This window comes from Lipophrys pholis (genome assembly GCF_963383615.2).
Source record: "Lipophrys pholis genome assembly, chromosome: 5".
NCBI classification, from domain to species: domain Eukaryota; kingdom Metazoa; phylum Chordata; class Actinopteri; order Blenniiformes; family Blenniidae; genus Lipophrys; species Lipophrys pholis.
In genome coordinates, this window is record NC_137628.1 from 22,566,358 (window position 1) to 22,589,268 (window position 22,911).

A 22,911-nucleotide genomic window follows, 5' to 3' on the forward strand; every position below is an offset into this window, starting at 1 on the left:
TGAGGTTTGAAAAAGAAAGCAGTATCCCCCTTTAGTGAATGAAATAAGTGTGGATTGATTTTTTTTTTTTAAAGCAGACTATCATAATTCAAATCAAAAATGATATTTAACTCAACACATGCATACAATGACTTAGTCCTCAGCACGCACACACACGTCTATTTGTTTTTCCCATTTAAATGAACCATAGCCAATAATTTTGTAATTTTTACTGAGACCTGGTACAAGTGTGTTTGAATGTACCATTATATCATTACCTCTGAGACCAATAATTTACTTCTTTTTTTTTTTTTTCTTTAAATTGGCTCACAGGCTGCAGAGTATGTGGACAAGGAACACAGGTTTGCAATGTCTGCTGTAGTGTAAGGACATTGTGCTACCAGCACAGCGGTCAGAGCATTGAGGTGAAATCCAATCCAAACTCTGGCCTCAAAATGCGGGTTACAGATTTCAAGGAAATGAACGATGAGGGAAAAACTGGAAAGGAGACAAATGGATGAAGAAAGACAAGGTTGAAAACATACTCTAGGGATCCACAGCCGATTTCTACAGTCACCAAATGTGGTTGATCTCCAATTCTGCTTGCCCCGTCACCTATGTCTTAACTTTTTAAACCCATACTACCAGGAAAGAAATCAAAAACAACATACAGAAACGTCAGTTTGTTGCCTGAATGAAATCTATTTTATTATAACTTTGGTCAACATGGAAATCTGTCAAAACAGGGGCAGAAAAAAATTCATTTCCAAACTTCATGACGCAGGTTTGTCTTTGCATTTGAAGGTTACCTGTCCAGAGTCACCTGCTGACCATGTACCTGTAAATACAACAGCAAAAAGCAAGCGTAATAGGATCGCTAAAAGGATCGCTCAAATATCAGTATTTTTGAAACACACATTTGCTCAAATGTATTATTTCTTTCAAAAATGGCTTCTGATGCATATTTTCTAAATGCAATTTTCTATCACACCAGCCTAAATCCTTATTCGCTTGCCATGACTGCTGCTTTATAAAGTAAACATTATGGCCTCGTAGACCAAAAAAATAAAAATAAAAAAGTACTGTCCCTGAAGGATCAGCAGACATTTGAACCAGATGGTACAAAGCATGACGTCCTCAAAGTAATTCAATAATTTCAAATGATTTGCGGAGGACGATGAAAAGGCTGCAATCCAAAATTACCAAGTGCTCACCTCCTGTACAGTATGCTCTGTTCTCAGGTGTGTGTAAGTAAGTGTGTTTTGTCCCGTTTAAAGAGTATCACATCCAAAAAGAGACATGGCAACAGGTGACACCAAAACAAAAGATGACTATACCAAGTCAATTCCCATAAAAACCCAGTCTGCCCACCTGCCTTCCCGCAGCTCTGACACCATTATTTCTGAACAAACAGGTACAAAGACTGAGGCAGAGGTTTGCATCAACCCCAGAAATACAGAATATTTTTCTTCTTCCAAAAAAAAAAAAAAAATCCTCTAAAACAGTGATTAACAAGATGAAGGGAACTGAATGCCTGAGACACTCTTCAGTTTACTTCCACCGAACGTCAACGCTGGTTTGTGTGATGACAACATTATCAGGAGGGGAACAAGGAAACACTGAACGGCAGGCATGCCCGGTTGTAGGGAAACACGCTGAACCAGATACAGGGTGTAAGAACCAGTGGACACCCGTCAGCCTCGGCCCCTGCAGCTCCTCTTCCTCTTCTGGCAGATTAGTTCTTTATCAGGCCGCCGTCTCCTTCACTTACAAAACGCTTTCGCCCTCTGGTGGAGAAAAATAATATTTGAGACACGTTTATATCATTTTTGTGTGTTAACGCTTTTATAAAAATGTATAATCAAGTGGCAGCGCAGTGAAAACAAAAGCAGAGACAGGTTGGTTGTATTATCCAGGATTATACATAGTCATTAAATAGATCTGATTGTTCTACAACCTTTCAAAAACACATCACAATGCTGCATGTAAAATTGCCAATAATGCACTTTGTAAATCACCAAATCGCAGTAAAAAAAAATTTTTTTTTGAAAATGCAGCAATTCTGGTTAAAAACATTACTACAATCATGTTATAAATCAAATGTTGCAAACATGAAACAACACATTGTCCCCTGCTGTCACGTTTATTTGGCCAATGATGGTCCAACTCAAGGAAATGAGTTAAAGAACTGAAATCTCAGGCTGTGTCTAAACAGAAAAATTAAAGTGACCAGATTAATTTTCTTTATTATGTCACTGTCGAATCAAATGCATAAAAAATACTGTGTGTAAAGATTACAAATTTGGTTGAATGTCAATCTTTAGTCAAACTCTAATTAAAAATTCAATAATAACCGACTACTAAACCTTGATTAACAATTTAATGACATATTTATGAGCATTTGTATGTTTAAAAAAAATAAATAATAGAAGTGATAAATTAGTCAAAGGAACTACGGTTTTTAGAAGATAAAAAGGAAGTGCTGTTTGACAAACCTGGAGGGGCAGGCATCCCTCAGCTGCTTGGTGATCACTGCCTCCTGGTAGCAGAGATCCACAAAGGTCTCCATGATGGAGTGGGCATGCGGCACATCCAGGCTGATTTCAGGGAGCTCGTCAAAGACACGTTGGAAACCCTGCAGGTGGATTTGTGCAAAATCGTGTCGAGGTTAACCGATGCTTTATTTTTTCGGGGATTTCACAGCCACAAATGAATGAAACCTCAGAGTAATACAGAGGAAAGAGTCTGACCCTGTTCATCTGGTCCACAGTGATGAGGCCTGTTTTCCAGAGTGACTGAAGAAGCTTCATCATCATGTGACTGGCGCTCTCCCCTTTGGACTCCAGCACCATCACTACAGCCTGAGAAACGACACGTGCAACATGATGCTTAAGCCAGACAGCGCGCCAGGAAAAGTCCCCACTACTTCAGCAACAACACGAGGACAAAGATAACCAACATCAAAAGATATACATCTGGAAATACTTGCGACCTGTAAGATAAACATTTTACCACCTGATGGCAGTGTTGGAGCTTATAAAAAAGGTGCAGGGCTTTAAGTCATTTCAGTTCATAGAATACTCACACCCCCATTCGATCTTAACTGGGCCAGAGCAATAAAACAATAATCTAAAAGGTAATAACAAAACCTAGGATAAACAACCTATTTGTTTAAGGTCAATCTGGAATCCTTCTTGCCACAGTATTTCTCTTTAGACTCCTATTGAAAAGGTCACACAATATTTTCGACCTGCAACATGCAAGTTTTCACAAACGCACTCATTTGTGTTCGTCCCGCTTAAACCGTGTTATTCTGTATTTGTCCAGGTTGTTCGAAATTACTTTGATTTGCAACGTTCACACTTGTACTAGATACGTGTTTGACACCCCCGATCAATAACAATTCATTTCATTTTCATTTCCAAATTTATTTCGAGCTACACAACACAGGCATAAAAGCCAGAAAAAAATACAATAAAAGAAAAAATAATATCAACACTCTAGCTCGAAAAGGAGTGGGAAGAAGACAAGCTTATTAACTCCCACCCCTGTTCATAAACTTAAATAATAATGATAATGTGGCTGCTACAATAACACTGTTAAAATAAAACAGAAAATAAAACAACAACAAAAACAGCCAAGACATATAGTCTATTAGATAATGTATGATATTAGTAATACAATATAATCACTTAGTTATTTCTTGTTACTGAATTACATGTTATATCCTCTTACAATAATAACAACCATAATGATAAAAAATAATGATACCAATAACAATAATAACAATAATAACAACTGCAATAGTATAATAGTAATAACAACAATAGACTTCATCATTAGCTAGATCTGACCATTAAAGTATACATCACTTTGTAACATCCATTAGTAATCAAGTGCCCGTATCCTCCTTCTGGTATTTTGACCATACTATTTTTTTATATCTTGATTTGAATTGATGAATATTTGGACATTGTTTGTGCTCTACTCCCAATTTGTTCCAGAGTTTAACTCCACATACAGACACACACATACTTTTCCTAGTGGAAGACACTGCTTGAACCTTAAAGTTATCACAATGGATTTATTGTGTTAACAAAAGTCATAACACTTCTCATTCAAATGTAAAAAATTGTTTTTATTTGAGTTTAGGTATTTAAAAGCTAAAGAACAGCTTGGAAAAAAAAAATAAAAAAAAGTAATTGGTTTTTTTTTTTGAATTTGCAGGTGCATTATTCACTATATGCAGAAACTCCAGCTGACTTTTCAACAAAAGTTCACATAATTCAACTTGGAAAAGACAAAAACAAATGGGGAAGTGTCCAGATGTCTTCCAGCTGTTGCACTGCACGGCGTTTCACTTGATATCAACGTGTGCACTCGGTCACACTCGATGGAATCACTTTTCAACTTGGACCGTTTCCATTAAAGCTGCAACATGTTTGGTCCAAGAGTCGGAGACCCGCATGTGAAAATGTGAAATGAATTGAAGTGAACCAGTGAGTGTATGTTGTTTTTTTTTGTTTGTTTTTTTACTGTGCAGAGTTTTGGTTCGACTAATGGGTACATGTACTGCAAACAGGAGAAACAGTCGCTGCCAAACACACAATGTCCTTGGCAGATAACATTAATGGCCGTTACGGAGGAGATTTTCATGGTCAGTTTTGCTCTCGGTTTATTTGAGTAAACACTTAAAAACACATGTTGGGAATTGTTTTTTTAACACTTTAGTTTTTGACACTTCACACCTTGCCTGTGAAAGTTTTCCTCAGAAAGATGTGAAGTAACAACTCACAAACAGTCAAATTACTGTAATCAAGTAAAGGTACATCTCAATAAAACTTAAATGACAAAGATGACACCCACTCCAATAATTTAAATTCCCCATATTTAAAAAAACTTATTTAAAAAAATTATAATCTGACACATTTCAAGCTTTTTCAGTTAGATTTTTTTTTATCATTTTAGCTCTTGAAAATAGAAAATACAGTATCTGAGAATATCAATAAATTTAATAGTTTCTTTTTTGTTTCTTTTCCTGAAGCCATAATTATCAGTTTGTTTGTTTTAATGCTTGAAACTAGTTTGTATATCATGAGTGTTGAGATACTACTTTTAAAAGAGTGGCCTGTAATATTTAGATTTTTATTTTTTAATTATATACTTTTTTATATTTGGTATGTCAATGATTAAAATTATATTCTAATCTTTTATCTGTATCATTGTAATGAGTAAGTTTTTCTTTTAGCAGAAAACATCTGTTTTTTTGTCTTTATTTACACACAGAACAAAGTGCCGCAGGGTCAAAACACACTTTATGGTTAATTTGAGATTTGTTTTGATGTAGAAGGGTTTTGAAAGGAGTATTTCTTTTGAGGAAACTGAGCAGTAATGGGGTAACATTTAATTAACAATTGGTGGAACAGTAGTTGTAATGGAGAACACCTTTTCTGCATTTGCTTTTGAACTCGGAGTACACGGAACATAAAAAAAAGAAATGACATAAGTTGAGGGAGCCGGTACCTCATAGACCAGCTCGTGGTGAAAGTGTGGGACTTCCAGGTCCCGCAGACAGTGCTCCGCCTCGGACACTTCTCCTGATATCAGGTACTCCTTGAGCAGAAGGTTCATCTGGAACAGATGAAACTCTGTTAACATCCTGTTACAGCCCAGAAGATGAAGCTCTGAGAGGCGGTGGAACATAACATGCCAGTCTGATCACTTTTTTGATGCTCCACCCCAAACAAAGCTATGATAGTTTAAGAAACACAGTTAAATGCATCTGGATTACGTGCCTTACTTTGGATTACAAAAAAGATGGGCTTGAATAGGAACCAAATGCGGCTGTTGAGCCACAGCTGATATGCAGGACGTGACACATTTTAAGGGCTGAACTGACACACATTTGACAAATCTCACAGACACACTCCACATTAAATAAAAAAAAAAAAACACTCCTTGTGTCAACAGATGGATATTTATTTTTATTATGCTCCCCTAAAAGTCTTGCTCTTGTAGCTCATGGATTTGTTTATTCACCTCCTGAAAGGCCTTTTCAACTTAAAATGTTAAGTTCCATTTACAGCAGACGAACAGCATGTGTGATAGTGGAAAAATACTAAAGAGGTTTATAATGGGATTCATTAATGATAAATGTGATTTAGTCTTGTTTCTCATGGTTCTCGCTCCCAGTAGACACTGAATAACAGGAGCGCACCTGCCTCTCAGTTATACAGCGACAGTAATAAACCCCTCTTCTCAGGGCAGTAAAATCAGTCACATGTGGTTGATGTCCATCTATTTACCATCGGAATGGCGCTCGAATGTTTTCATTCTTCGTTAGCAGGCTTGGTCATATCACTCTCGCCGTGAAGCCGCTTGTATATTAACAAGCACAGTTTTATGTAAACCTATTTAAGGAACGATTAGTCATACCAGTTTAGCTCCGAGAGGAGAGTGATTAATGCAAGATGCTCAAAACGCTGTGAGTCAACGCCGTGTCTAATTCACCGAAACACAACAGGAGAACATGCTGTCCGCAGGGCAGTGAAAAGGAGAAGAAAAGAATCAAACGACGGAGACGGGCTGAGCGAATGAGAGCAGTGAGCGAGGGGAGTCCCTGCACCTCCTCGTGGCCGCGGCGCCCTGCCGCAGGCTGCACACAACCAGGCAGGAAATCAAAACTGTGCAGGAAACTGTGGGTCTGAAGGCTACTGAGGACGACCCGACACACGTAACTGAGGCCTCGCCAATGAAAAGCTCTCTCTCTCTCTCTCTCTCTTTTTCTCTCTCTCATCTGTTAACTGTTACATAACTTGGAATTTTATAGGACGTGCACTTGGATTTCCCCCACACTGTCCGCTCCCACAACAAAGGCAGTGAAATCACAAATGGCATGTGAATGTTTGAGATGTATTGAACCCATCCTGAATATAAATTTAGAAATAATCCTTCGATATTTGAATTTATTTGGGTCATTCAGGACACGGATGCAAGTAAACTCTCTGTGAAGGGCGACACATTACAATGCTTTAAAGAGTCATTAAAACAAATATGCTGCATTGGGGGGGGGCTGCCTCTCTAAATAGCACAAACACTTATTGTATCATAGTTTTAAAGGAGACAGTGTGCATGCAGGCGTGTGTGTGAGTTCATTTCCACTTTACACGGGAGGAAAATGCTTTGCTGACTCAGCAATACAACAGAGGGCAGACCTGCAGGTCTCTACCCAGCAGGACTCTTTGCCTTATGTTGTGTACCTGACGTGACGTTAACACAAACACAGACTCTCACGGCGCGCCATCCCCGCTGCCACGCAAAGCTTTGGCGATGCAACATTTTAAAGATTTGAAAGGCTTGTTAAGTTCGTCTAGCGCGTGGAGCCGGCTTGTCAACACCCTGATATGATCACAAAGCACACCTGATGTTTGTCCGGCCCAGTCAAGTGTCCATGGATTGTATCCTGCATGCTCCTCTTATTTAGAACTGCCCGTACTATTATCGTGCAGAACCCAGCATAACACTCATTGTTAGAACTGGAGTATGAGACGATTAAAAAAAAAAAAAAAAAAAAACACCCTTATTTTATATTAAAACAGATACAAAAAAAAAAAGGTTATTATTTTACCTCTTTGACGAGATGCTTAACCGGTCTCAGACCGCCACCGACACCCCACACGTTGTCAAGACGCACCATCTCCCGCTTCATGGTCAGCAGCACTGCAGCACGGTCTAAAGCAACTCTGAGGAAAGTAAATATCCAATTTAAGGTCGTGATTATGACAGAATAATGTAAGGATTTAATCTTATGTACTTTGGTTTGAAAGACAACCTCTGCTTGGTTCTCACCTGGCATGGTCGCAGTCCACTTTGCCCTTGTAACAGTCCAGGAAAGACATGGGCAGGACATGGTCCGCTATGGCTCGGGCGATAAACTGGCCTAACATCTGGGGGGGGAAAAAACAAGGGAAAAAAACTATTTTGAATAAAAGGAGAAACTGTACCCACATCACATGTTTGAGTCCAATCTGCTGTCAATATGATGACTTAAACCAAACTAAAGCCTTTCTGAATGTATAATCCTTACCACCTGCAGTGTGTCAATATTGAGTCACGGTGAGCAACGTTCACACAACTAACAAGAACTCTTCAGTTAGAAAAGTTACAAAACACTTCCACAATATGCCTCAACAATCCTCCGCTGGGGAATCAGCGCCCTCTGAGGGATTGTGCACACTATAATAACAATAATTTTCAAACAAGAAAACAGATCCAATAAGAATAACGGGAATCAATAGCTTGTTCTTTTGTTCTGTAATGGGTCTTGAGTGATTACATTCACTTCAAAACTCTCAATTGAAAAACTTCTAAAATGAAGATCTTGTGAAGTGAACCCCAAGCAATAAATCTGAATGTGTGATCAATTGTTATATATTGAAGCCTCAATTTAACCTGCAAGAATGTCGTTCAACCAAACAGATGTTTCTCGTAACTGCCTCCGGATGGGACGCTAGGCCTTATTCAGACAATCAGGACCTGCTTCCAGGAGGGACAGGAGTAACTTAGCTGAAGGAGAAGAAAAAGCTGCAATAGTTAGTTAGTGTTTGTTTGTTTGTTTCTATAAGCATGAGAGGAATACTTAAATTTCAAAAAGCGTAGTTTATTTCTGATATATGGAGTAAACTCAATACCGCAAAATTTGTTTGTCGTTTTTTTTTTGTCTAGTCTGTTTTCACTTAACATTTATTCAACATTAGTGCTGAACATTTAATGACAGTCCTGATTTCCACCTGATTGGGCTTTAAAATACTGACGACATGCTGGAAATGTGACACTAAATTCTTACAATTAAATCTCAGTTATGAGGCTGCTTTGCACTTGTCTCAAATGTTTGGATCTTCCTTGGAAAAGCCAGAATATAAATTCCCTTTACTGCGTGTCAGACATCAGTATTGATGGGTCCAGTAGAGCGGTTAAGCTTTAACTATAAATACATTTAGAACGCTCACAACATCGGCTAATCTTCCAATTCACAGGGAACATCCCTGCTGCACTGAATGGCCAAATCATACAAACAGAAGTAATACTTGTATAAAAACGTTTCTTCGATAAACATGTCAGAGTGTGAGCAGCCATGTTGACCTCGGGATCCTTTAAGCTGCCCCCTGAGTACTGTCGTACTACCAACCTGAAGTGGGCAGGACTTTCTTTACCTCCACTTTACCTCGATCGCATAGAAGTTGGGAAAAACTATTCAAGTTTGAGAAAATCTCAACAATAACGGTGATGTTTGTATCCAAGCAGCCCGGCCTTTTGGCGTGTAATAGCGTGTGACGCCCAAACAATGTGGGGAATATTTGAGATTTATGTGTGCACAAGAAGGAATCATATTACTGTGATATATTTAATTGTTCAAGTGTGCTTGAGCCATGTCTCTGCACTCTGTGAAACCACACTGTGCAGCATCCGCCGATAAGAAAGCCCCAGCTCAGACTTCCTCCTCTACCAAGCGGCTGTACCTGCGGCGCCTCCGGTGTGTCCAGTATGAGGTCCGGCAGCTCTTTGAGGATCTTGTCGAAAGCGCGCCCCATGTCGTTCTGCGACAGCATCTTTCCCGACAGATCGGACAGCAGCCGGGAGGTCAGCTCTCGGTGGCTGGCTTTACCCTCGAGGGACAGGGACACGGCAAAGGAGGAGAACTCGTACTTGTGTGGACCCAGGTTGAGCTCCTTCAGCAACATCTGGCAGAGGCAAGAAGCATGTAGAAATCAGACACAATAGGGAAAACAACTGAAAGCTGCCCTGTTACTAATGTAATAATCTAAAATCGTATCACTGTGTGCATTCATTTGTCCTTTTAATTTCAGAATGTGCACATTTATTGGCAAAACAGAGTTCAACTTACCTCCACCTCCTTTGTATCTCCGTGTTCGAAGTACTCCTGGACAATCGGGTTGACCATTTTTTCTAGCTCTTTCTCGTCGACTTCTGGCACAACTGTGGCGTAAACTGTGTCCCCCTGTGCAAGAACATGCGTCGTTAGTCACACAAACAAGCACAAAAATACTTTCATTTCTGTGTGTAAAGAGCCTATTCTACAAATATTCGGCCAGAGATGCAGTTTTCTGCATTTTGTGAGGCAAACTAAATCCAGAATGTTGATGAAGGCAAAGGATTTAGCAAACAAATACTGATAGTCACCATCTGATTTATGATCGTAGATCGTGATTAAGACACCTCTTTTGGATGTAAATATTCTCAAAAAGAAAAACAAGTCAATTTTGCTGTTAAAGCACATCTTGGTTTTTTTTTTAAGTCCATTTTGGTGGTATACCAAGTTTAGACCCAAGTATCTATGAACCTGACTACTGTGAATTTTACCATTAAACTCCTTGTTTAGGTTTTTTTTGTTCCATTGAACCACATTGAACAGTTGGTTTTAAGCATTCAGAAATTTAGAGAAGGTCACATTAGGTGCACTATAACCTGCAAAGGTTATAGTGCATTTTAGGTCCATCCTGAAATGTCACCCGAAAGCTCAATATCCCTCACTTTCTGCTTATCGAATTGTGAAACGGTATCACCCTGGCATAAAAAAAATAAAAAATAAAAAATCTCCTTTAAGATATTAAGGTTTGATTTCTATCGATTCCAATTAGTGACATGTAAAGACTTCAGTGGGAAATGTAAGTACTTTTGATGACTTGGAGAACTGTAAGCACTGATTAAATGTGGCTCAACAGCTAAATAACCCCACAAACATTCAAGCCAGACTTTTGTTTTTAATACTGTTTAAGATTGTCTGTGTTTTGTTTTGTCCATGAAGTTTCTTGTGTCAAATTTAACATCAACTAAAGTTAAGAAAAAGAGGAAAGGAGACGAAAGGTAGAATTGAGCATGTCGGGGTTATTCACATTGTATCTACAGGTTCCCAGGGACTGAATGACCTGTGAGCGTCACAAATCCTTCATCAGGTGACCTGCTCAGTCTGATTCAAAGACCACACATCATCCCCCCCCCCCCCCCCCTGTACCACTCAGCCCAAGTTCCCATTTAACACTTGACATCTTCTTCCACTACTTTCATGAATCGGTCAAGGAAAAAAGAAAGAAAGAAAGAAAAATATCACACTGAGCTTATCAGCCTTCTATTGACAGACGCTCCATTCCCAGCCTACATTCTGACCTCAGCAGCAGACAAACACACGATAACGGGGTTAAAGATTGAAGATACTGTTGATATCGACGGGATGGAGCCACCTGGATTCAACAATCATGTGAGCAGGTGTGTTTCAGCTGAGCTTGGAGATATCGTGTAAAGATTCAGATGTTAACAGCATTTTTATTTAAACTTCTCCCTTCAAAGTTCAGACAAAAAAATAATAATCATCATGTCTATAATAAAACATATTAGTACTACAATGTTTGGACCGATGCAGTCGACTTTAAATGTATTATTGTTCATACATATAAGTGTTTAAACTCCCTAAAACAATAGAGGAAACAGAGTATCTCAAAACTTTCTAATACAATAGAAGGTGTTTCCCGTTATTGAATTAAAACAGTTGAACGTCTTCATATTTTGGAACTCTTACTCATTTATTGAAATATTTCAATCCTTTATAAATTATCTTGTAAGTCATGAAACTCAAAGGCGGAGATTTTGTTTTCCCATCATCTTTCATTGATGGTCATAATTACCACAATTAACATTTATTTAATGTTGTAAACCTTTTAGATCTTGTGCAATGAGTGTAGGAATAACTGAAAGGAAACCTTCTAGCGGCTTTCACTTTCATAGATACACCTAGAAATCATCTGAAATCATTACAAAAGCATTAGTACCACAAAGAAAATGACCACTGTCATAACACATAATAGACACTATTTCTCCTTTCCTTTGTCTGGTTGCTGTGGTCCTTAAATATCCAATTTTACAAAGTACAGCTAAATCTTGAACAGTTTCTAAAAAAGACTTAAAACATTATCAACACTAAGTTGAACCACAAGTGGATCTCACAAAAGGGATAATAATCTTCCTCTGCTGACAAAAGAAATCTCAGTGTCTGCCCTTTTCTAACTCCCCATTTCTTCTGTCTGACAAAGTGAAAGCCTAGATTTAAATCCCAATGAAATACTGAATGAGAGATATTAAAATGGCAGCACACACACAGAAAGCTGAGGAAATTATGCATGAAGACATCGTCCTCTTTTTAAAGAAGCTGCTGTCAGGGACCATTTCTTTTATGATACAGATAAAGTAAAGGAACAGGATTTGCTCACCAGCAGCAATGAAAGAACGTAGTTGGTGGCAAACACATCCACAAAAAGTCTCTATTTGGAAATAGGTTTGTTTTTTTTCACTTTGCAGATTTAAACAGGCTATAATGTTAGGAATTATTTGAGGAACACTGAAGGTAAATCAATTATAGTGAAGGGCCTCAAAGGCTTTAAGGACTCTCACAGATAATCATTGATGCAAAGGTTCAGTTCATCTTTCCTTGTACATGACGGTATGGGCGCGGCATGGCCCGGTTGGTAGAGCGGTCATCTCCCAATCGGGAGGTTGCAGGTTTGATTCCCATCATATCCACCTGTTAGGGTAGAGATGGATTGACAGCTGTATTGCATGGCAGCAGCCATGGGAGTGCTCACGCAGTTGAAAAAGGCTATACAAGTTAGATTAATTTACCCTGACAGATATTTCTTGTTTGTTGTATGGTTTGTAAAAATGAAGTTGAGAAAGTTATTTCTGCTCAAGGGGGCAATACACTCCTCAGTTGTGCTTTTTTCAAAGAAAATAAAAAATAATATATAAATATATACACGCAATTAGAATGTTTCCTTTTAAGGATGAGTTGAAGCACTCCACCTTATCTGAAGATCAAATGCTTGCTTACCAAAAACACTATATTAGCCAAACATTTATTTTGCCACACGACTGCCTTTATGATGGTGGAACTTGTTTGTAGACATGTGGCCTCAGGAAGGCCCCAGAGGTACAAGTAAACAATCGACCAATTGATCTCAGTGAACCTTTTACCCCAAAATCTATTATGTGAGATTTTACAACAACTATAAACAGAAACAAATAAGCAAACCCAAATCAATAAAAATCCTAATTTGCTTCAATCTGTACCACAGTCATCCGAATAGAAAACTAACTTTCTTTCTTGGAAATAGAGCTGGAACAGCGGGGTTGTCTAATAGTATATAGTAATAACGACAACAGGAACGTGTTGGATGCGATCACCTGACTGAGCCGGTCAAACATCAGGTGTGTGACTCGGCAATCCTTTCAGTGGCCAGCGACGGGCGCTGGATGTTGTTGCCAGGCTATTCAAAGGCTTTACAATGCTGCAGCTCAACAATATGTGGGTGCTATTGGAGGAGGAGGCGGAAACGGAGCACGAAAGTGACACTCGATGGAGTGAAACCAGCAAGGCAGGACATCTGAGTGAACAATGGATTTAGTGGACTGGACACTGGAAAGAAAACCGGATGGAACCGGGAAACATCTGAGAAGAGAACAGCTACAAATACAACAACAGCTGCTTGATTCTATGAGTTTTTTTAATATGATAACATACAAGTCTTCTGTTTTCTATCATTGTGCACACACACACACGCGAATAGAGGGCCTCTTTGGAACAAAAGCCTTTCCCAAACAACAAACCAGAGCTGCTACAACAACAATAACAAAAAAAACCTGTGCGGCTGCGGTTTTTATCGTCTATGACTCAAACAAGCCTCTTTAAGAAAAAAATATGAACGCAACAACTGCAATTCATTATGTATGTCATAGAGATTAATCATTTTTAAGCACACGTTTAGTTCTTATTTGATTTAATACATAACAGCTTCAACTTTAAATGACCCACAATCCAAATAGTTTGTTCTTCTCACTCACCTGAGAAGATTCATCATAGTTGGGATCCCGAACATCAGGCTCTTCAACTTCATAAACCATTCCAGCAGCCCCCCACACTCCTTTACCGCCAGCGCCACCTGCAAACAACCACAATCAGTAAAGTCACCAAAATGACTCGGGAGAGGTGAAAATCAAATCATTAAGAAGATAGTTTGCAACGTGAGGTTCTTGTAATTGAGCTGTGATTTGATAAGTCAATCCTGTATTTAAAAGATTTTGACTGGAGCTTTTGGAAACAATACTTTTCTAAATCTAGACCCAGGGTTGCAGATGAAAAAGTTAGACAAAGCAGCGCTGGGAACAGCCGCCTGTGAGGATCCATGTTCAGACTGCAGAAATCTGTGAGCGCCATCAATAATCTGATAAGTGACACAAGATTCAGGTTTAGTTTAAAGAGGAAAAGCATCTGTGTCAAAGGGGTTAGGGTTAAGGGCTTCAAATCTAAATGTTCCACATTAAAACTAAATTATTGGAGCCCCGTATACATAACCTGGTTCTATTTTGTTTTTGTTTATTGCTCACCATAATCACTTCCGTCCTACACCATGAGATGATCCTGAACACATACAGTAAAGGTTTTGCTTTTCCATAACGGTCAGTTTTTGGACAAATCGATTACAAATGCCTCATCACTGCCACAATATAAAGATGGAGATAAGAAAGCATGAAAATTTCTATTTAGGTATAAAATACCACTAAAAAAGTTTGGTTTTAAACTACCAGTTACGTTGGAAAACTCTGGATTGACTGAAGCAAATTATAAGCTAGAGCTGTTAAAGTTTACCGACTCGTCACATAAAATAAACTTTACTGCTCTCTATCATATAACTGCACTTCGCACCTTTTTTTGGAAGCCCTCTGCCTTTGCCTGTCCGCGATTTGCGGTCGTTGGTGCTGACTTTGCCCTTGGGACTGTTGGGGTCTCCCGGTGCCAACTCTCCCGACTCGGAGAAGGACTCGCTGGTGGAGTTGCGGGATGAGGACTTTCGCAGGCGCCGCTTGGCCTTGGCTTTGAGACGGGCTTCGTGGAGGGCTTTCTCCTGGGGCGTCCAGTTGCCGTTCACCTCGACCTCGTTCAGCGCGTCCTCGTCATCGCTGTAGGGATGGCTCGCCTCTGCCGGGTTGCCGTCGAGCGAAAGCATCCCTGCAATCACAGCAGCAATTTTTTTGGTCACATTCCGCTTTTCACAGTGCCAGAAGGAGACTGCAATCCATGCTTGTTCTCCGCATACAATTTGAGACACTTGAGGACCAAAATATGTGGAAGGACGAACCAGTTCACACCCTGATCTTTGTTTGGGTTTCATGGCTTGGGTTCGGCTCCAGATGGTGTAATTATGGTAAATTGTTTGAAACTTAGTCATGTTCAAGGTATTCATGTACCTGTACATGGTAACTGGAAACTTTTAAAAGAATAAAAATGTTGATAATTAATGTTTTGTTTTTTGTAAAGGGAAATCTACAACTGTAAATGGATTATATATTTTTTGCGCCTTGAGTAAAAAAAGTCACTAAAAAAAAAAAAAAAAACTCACGGCAAACCTGACAGGATTATTTGCTATCTGCAAACATTTTTCTGCCAGAGGTGTTCACAAAAGCCACAGCCCATAGGGTGAGGCAGACAAGTTCATATTCCATCTATAAACATTGCAAAATAATCATGGGGCAATGATTGTTTCACGTACTGAGCAACACAGAACTGCAGTGGGGAGTTACAGATTTACAGTTGACACGGTGAGACTGATTCGTCTAATGTCACCTCATACAGTGTGCATTCAGAAAGCTGCAACATCAAAGTGCTGTAACAGCGCAGCGGGCATACCAGCTCAGAGCACAAAAAGGCTTTCACACTGTGTGCAGTACAGCCATGTGTCAGGCCAGCGGTTTGCACAGCAAGCCAAAGGTCACATAGCACCCAAAACACCACGCACAAACGACAACAGCACAAGTCCACACATGCATTCTTGCGACACTCACCATTCCTATCAGAAGTCATAAGTTATGCTACTCCTTTGTGAGTAAATATTGAGAAGAAAAAAAAAAGAAAGAAAAAAAAATCGCTGTGTTTAGGAAGATTTGTCTCAGGTTGGTTAATTTAAATGTGCATGAAGAGATACAACAAAACAACAAGTGACATGGGAGCTGCGGCTGCAGGCATGGGGGGGAGGGAGGGAGGGACTGAGGGAGGGAGGGAGGGAGGGAGAGGCAACACATGCTGGAGAAATGCTGACACCAAGCTTTTTTTTTTTATTCCTGTCTTCTCGCGATCTGTGCACCACAGATAGTGAACCTGCCTACATATGGCATGGTTGGGTCCATGGGTGCTCACATGACAGGAGTGTAGGAGAGAGAGAAAGCAGGAGGGGGAATGTTTGAGGCTGTAATGGATACTTAAGATCCCTTATTTATGGCTTCAAAAGGCAGGTTGTGGAGTTACAGCCCTATAGATTATAGGACATGCAGAAAACACGCAGCGGGAGGAGAAGGGAGAATTAATGTGCCAGAGATAAAACTATACAATCTATAAAAGCAAAGCCAAACAGCTGCAGCTAGAAGTCATTGCTTTTTATAACACGGGTAAAGTTATTGACTTAACCATGGAAAAAAAAAAAAATCTCAACTTTGCAGACCTCAAGTAGCTGAACATTGCGAAGAACAAAATAAAGGAAGTACCTCCTACACCTCCCTGCATCAACCCGTTTCAGAAAAGGCCCTACCACACCCTTGGCCTTCAAAATTCTGTAAACAGCCGACCATGTGTCATCTCCTCGCTCGGCTCCTCCTCCTTCCAAAATGTAGGCCACAGGGCCTCCCAGAGCAGTAAATTAGGAACTAACCAATGGCAGCAGGCCAAACACACAACTGGCCAACGAGAAGCCAGAAGAAAAATCAGAAGGCAGAAAAAGTCTGAGCAGTTTGCCAAGGCCAGAGTTGCAAAACAAGCCCAACACAATGAAGCCACGCTAACATTTTAAAGCCAGTATGGTGGCTCTTTACCAGCAGCACTCAACCCCGAGTGTTCGTTGGAAAGTCAAATCTGCAAGCTATAGGTCACTGTGACATGCTCTTAAACAAACATGCAACAAAAATCAAATTTTTATCTTTACCAATCAACATAGTAGAATAGTTTTTTTTTGTTTTTTTTTAAATCCCCCATCAGCCACGTGCAGCCCAGCAGAGGATGTCAGCCTTGCTTTCTGTGTAGGAGATTCCAGCAGGCAGCAGGCTGGAGAGGTGTTCACATTTAGGTATCTGTACAGTAGCTGGGTTTATGAATGAGAAGGTCAGTGGAGCAGAGTTTTCACATTACTTGCCAGGAGTAGACCTGGTCTAGCCTATAAATGCCACTGTTGGAAGAATAACCCCAAATGTAACTTCATTTTTATCACAGCCCCCCCAAGTGAAAATATACCTACCTCAATCCTTTTTAGATTACTTAAGATATAGATTGTAAGAGTATGGCACTCGCAAAGCCGATATCACATTTATCTGTGGAAGTTCATGTCATCTTAATTGAGGCCTTAATAAAAGCAGCCTGCAGTAGGACACTTGCTTTATTATTATGTGGAACTCATCCGCAGCGATGTGCACTCTTTCAGCTTGTCGGTATTAGTCCACTTCAGGTCGACCTACGACATCACAAGAGTTTAAATGAGTCAGCCGCCTTCTTCTTTGAGCTCCTGTTTACCTTTTTACAGGCTGTTTAACTTCTGGGTAGGAATGCCATTCTGTGTGGAGTCTGCATGTTTTAGCTGCGCATGCATGGGTACTGCAATTTCTACCCACAGTCCAATAACAAACATCCATTTCAGGCGAGTTGCTCGTGGGTGTAGCCTGCCTTCGCCCATTGTAACCTGTGAACACCTATTCAACACTTTCTGCCATTAAATCAAACACTTTAATTCCTGGAGAGTTTCTCACTATTGTTCACACTTTGGAAGAGTTGGTTTGATGGAACTTAACTGCTGCGTTTGCGTGGTTCTTTTGTAGAAATCTAAATCCTGACGTTCAAACACATTCAGCGGGAAGCAAGATCGAGAGCGCCATCTTAAGGAGTGTTAATCTACTTCCAAACAAATTCTGCAATTCGACTTGAGCTATAAACGCAGCGCCGCCGAAATGATCTAAACATTCAGAACACTTACCACTGTGAGAACTGCTTTCTCAGCTTTTCATCGGTTAATGATTAGGAAATTCCTGCTACTGTTCTCACTCGCTTTTATGGGGAATTGTTAGTTCTTCGCTAAATGCCACCACATTAACTCCCGGAGCAGGTCAGGTTCAGCTCACGGCACCATTGTGAAAGTTCTTACTCCTACTAAAATGTCACAAAAGTGTCTATTGTGCGATTTCTATTATGTTAAAAACCACTGAGCAAAAAACTGTATCGTGTCCGTTTGCAAACAAGATCTGTGTTAGTCAAAGGTTAAATCAGCAAATCAACTCACAAAAGTTTGGAAGCATTATTTCAGTCAATTATTCCTCCCATTTAATAATACTAACTGGTTTTGTATTATTTATCATTAGAGAAAAGGGTGTGGATGCACTTGGGGTTTAACTGTTGCTTCTTTAATTAAAGGACACTTGGGCAGAATTCCAAACATGTTACAGACATGCAGCCTAAACCGGTGCACGCGTAGTAATTTATGTGTACATGTAAACACACAACGGTAAGACCCAAAGCTGAGAACCCAGGCCACACACAGCCACCTCAATACAACAAGCTACAAGGGCTGCCAGATGATAAATATCGTTGTTTTTCTTAATTTTCAATGAATGCAAAATGGGATGGCGACAGAGAGATGAACTAACAGCTCAGAGTTCTGCTTGCTGAATCACACTGCAATATCTGCAAAGCATCTGCACAAATGAAGTGCATGCAGGAGATTAGCTCTCTTCAGATTGACAGTTGAATGTGTGATAGCATGCTTGTTTTTATCATTAGCACAGTCACAGGTCTACCACAAAGCAGACATATGGCAGGCGGGGGGGGGGGGGGTTAATTTTTTTTTTCCAGTTTCTAAACGTACACTCTTTACACAAACAAATGAGTGCAAACATTTCCTCATGAGTGACATGGGGATTCAGGCTACGAGGGTTAACAAAAGAAGTCCATAACAGAGTGTGTACTCAGCAGGCCATGAAGAAAATGTGAAATGAAAAAAAACATGCATTTGTGCATAAAGGTATGTAAATAAATCTGCCCCTATAGGGCACTTAGAGCACAGAGCCACTCTGTGTTGCTTAAAAGCTCACTCGGGCCATGCTCCATGTTTGTGGTGAGACGTGCAGCTGACAAGTCAGGTGACTGATTAACATAGGCTCATTTGTGTCTATTTTTCTAAGCTGATGTTTGCCCATCCATCTTGAACACCACTTTGTCCAACTTAAGTTCGTGGAGGGTTGGGGCCGATTCCAGCTGACAATGGTGGGGGAGAGGAAGATGTACTGTGGACAGCTCAGCAGTCCATCGCGAGGCAAACACGGAGCCAAACAACCAAACACTGTCATTCGCCCCGACAGGCGACACAGAATCACCTCCTGCAGGTCAGCTTACTGTGAAAAATGGAGAACACCCAAGTCTGCACAGGGAAAACATGCAAACAAGCCAAAGTGCTACACCACCAAGCAACATGTTGGAGTAAAGAACATACAAGGCGTTGCACTGATCGTGTGCTGATTTGGGTGATGCAAGAGAAGTGAAAGGTAACTAGAAAAAAAAAATCAACTCCGCTAATGAAGGTTGCGTGATGAATACCACTGATGTGACACGAAGCTCCCAGCGAGCTATTAAGAGCTCACTTTTTTTTTTCCAGAAGATTTTTTCCAGGGTCGAGTGCTTTTAAAGCCAACAAAAATGCTTTTATACATGGAAGGGGAAAAGAAAAAGACGCTTATAATAGAAATCTGTTTTCTTCTTTCAATCAAAACATATCTGTTTTTGGTCATCTGTGTACGTAAATCAAACGTGATGATGGGCTACTTGATGTTAAGATAAATGCAAATTAATCTGTTTTAAAAAAAAATTACACATTTACATGACCAAGTATAAGGAGACAAGAGAAATGTCTTCAAAGTCGGATCAATCAAGCAGAGTCTAATGTTTCCCTACAGTTTTATGAGCTGCTGCATCCAGACACAGACTAACAGGCTCTTTCTCCATCCCAAGACAAAAGACTCTTTTAACAGTGTTTGGCACCACCTCATCAACTGAAACCGCTATAAAAAGCATCATGGCTTGACCTTCCTTGAGACAAAAAGATGGAAGGGGGGCTTTATGTATTATAGCCCATCTGTGTACTGAGGAGACCGGCTGTTTTTACACAAACACTCGCACAACCATAACACCAGCAACCTGCCATGTGGTGTGTGTCACCTCACTTTAGAGTGTACTTCCAAAGACAAAATAAGGTCTTAAAGCATGAGGATGAATGCACACCACACGTGTGCAATCTCATTCAACATTAACACTAGTTGCAGGGCTAACAATATGTTTCTTATGTAACATTTAAACAGACAGCAACGGAGGCGATTATGCAAGGCTTTTCTATTGGCTCTTATAGTAGGCTATACATGAGGACGTCACCATCAGACAGAGGAGAGCAGGAACCAAGTGTGGTTTGAGCTCAGACATTCTTAAAAAAACAAAACAAAAAACAAGCGTGCAATCATCCTAATAAGATCTATCCACGCGCGTAACAAGTATAAATCTGACCATGTTTTTTATTTAGGCGGGGGGGCTACCAGAGTGCTACATTTCGCAGGTTTTCACCTTGTTGCAAAATCTGATTTCATGCAGGAAAGATGCACCAAATCTGGACGGTCTGGGGGGGGGGAAACAAGGTTTGGAACACTGTCACGTTGTGTGCGCGCGCTTCATAATAGAATTCCCCCCCCCCCCCCCCCCCCCCCCGATAAATATGCGTTATGTGTATATCGGTTTAAAGTGCATCGGTATGTTTATTAATAGAGGAAACACACACGAGAAGGGCCAGCAAAACAAAGTGTGTGTGTCTGTACGTACACACTGCACACAAGGCGGAAGTAGACACGGTGGCCTCGTCCAATCAAAAGCCTGAAAGGGTTAAATGTTTTTTTTTGTTTATATATATCTATATATCTATATAGATATATATAAATCAGCCTAAACAACAAACGCGTGAAAGCTTTTGAAAAAAAAGACACATTAAACGAGTGGAGCTTTATTGTAATTGCAGTGTTTAGAGGGCAAATGTGGGTTTTTGCACGAGCGCTGCTCGTGCGTGTTTGTTTGTGTGTGTATGCGAGTCTGGCTTTAACGGAGCACATGGTGGAGCATGGCTGGCTCGGCTGCCCATCCCATGTAGGGACAATGGAGTACGTGTAGTATAAGGAGGGGGTGGGGTGGGGGACGTGTGGAAGCAACACGGCCAGCAGGCCCGGTGGTTGATCCCCGACACGGAGCACACACGTCCGACGCGTTTGACTCACCGTCGGCTAGCGGAGCGCTGGACCACGTATCCACTTCAGTCGCCATGGCGCTCTCCAGATTGCACGGATAGAAAATCCTTCCTCTCTCTCGTCGAGGAGCCTCCTGGAGCTGCAACAGATCCTCCCCACAAAAAAAAAAACAAACAACTGCAAGCAAAGCCGTCAGTTGGACCCCCGCGGAGAATGCAAACACAAATATTTGGATCAATGAAGGGAGGACGAGGGGAGTCTCTCTCTCTCACAATATCTTCACGCTGCACAAAAAAAAAAAAAAAAAAAAAGAATCAAAGTGAATAACAAAGCAGTGCGACGGGGTGAAGGCTGCACGAGTTTAGTTTCTCTCTCTTCTCAGCGGCTGATTGAAGGGGAGGAAGAGGGGGCGATAATAATGCAGATGAGAGGAATGAGGAGCGAGGTTAACTAGTCGGAGAGCATTTCGAGCCAAACAGCCTGCAAGATAAACAAAGTCTGTTTTTAACTTTGAGCGAGCAGCAGCCCGAGCAGTCACGTGGAGGAAACGCGGACGGGGAGTGGTGAGGAGAGTGGGTGGGGGCAGGTCCAGTCCGACCAATCAGAGAGCAGCATGAGACCTGCTGGAACGGCCACTCTGTGCTCTGTTGTTGTCATTTTTTGTTTTTTACATGTATGTTTATTGTGTCAACACCGAAACCTGATTTTATTATTTGTCTCCATATGTAAGAATATAATAATCTTTATTTCAACGTTCCACTTGTTTCTTACGTGTTCAGTCGTTTTCTTTTTTTAACTGGTGAGACGTTTACACTTGTGAAAAACATCAAACTGGACTAAGTTCATGCATGGACTATGCTTGTATATATTGCGAGCACACAATGTCCCCAATGTGGAATGATACATGGCTGCACTGCAAATGAAGCTGGTGCAGTGGTTTGCACCCGCAAAGCAACAGTGTAGTGGGTTCGAGTCCATACTGTGCCTTTCTTTGTACGTTCTCCTCGTAAGTGCCTGGGTTCCCTCCAATGGCTCATGCATTTGATGCTATTTTACAACACCAAATTTCATGGTGTCGATGTGAGGTTTATAAAATTGGAGTTCGTGTCCCGTTTTTCAAGACCCCTTTCTCTGTGCACCAAATTCCTATTCCTCTCAAATACTGCTCATCATTGTATTTCCTTTGCCAAGATAATCCATCCGCCCCACAGGTGACGTAAGGCATATCAAGATGCTGATTAGACAGCAGGATTATTGCACAGGCGTGCCTCAGGCTGGACACAATAAAAAGCCACCCTGGAACATGCAGTTTTAATATTGGAAGGGACTCAGGAAGCCAGTCAGTATCTGGTGAGACCACCGTTTACCCCACGCTGAGCAACACATCTCCTTAGAGTTGATGAGGTTGTTGATTGTGGCCCGTGGAATATTGGTACACATTTGAGGAAAAAATGTTTTTACACTATATTATTTGAACTATAATAAATTGTGAAAATTGTTTATAAGACCTGGAATCTACAAAATTGTAGAAAAGTAAAGTTGTCTGAACTGACCTGTACAGAT

At 40.6% G+C, this 22,911-nt stretch overlaps 1 protein-coding gene across 1 annotated transcript; it reads right to left on the reverse strand.

Annotated features, from left to right (window-relative positions):
* Positions 1-298: 298 nt before the first annotated feature.
* Positions 299-21,899, reverse strand: pdcd4a (programmed cell death 4a). Its single transcript, XM_080464893.1, has 11 exons — positions 21,379-21,899; positions 14,750-15,052; positions 13,888-13,985; positions 9,884-9,997; positions 9,498-9,719; positions 7,828-7,925; positions 7,607-7,721; positions 5,503-5,610; positions 2,730-2,840; positions 2,475-2,614; positions 299-1,766 (listed from the first exon to the last, which is right to left on the reverse strand). Exons 1-11 carry the CDS (start codon positions 21,422-21,424, stop codon positions 1,715-1,717), a joined length of 1,407 nt encoding a protein of 468 aa, XP_080321019.1. The 5' UTR covers positions 21,425-21,899; the 3' UTR covers positions 299-1,714.
* Between the last annotated feature and the right edge of the window lie 1,012 nt (positions 21,900-22,911).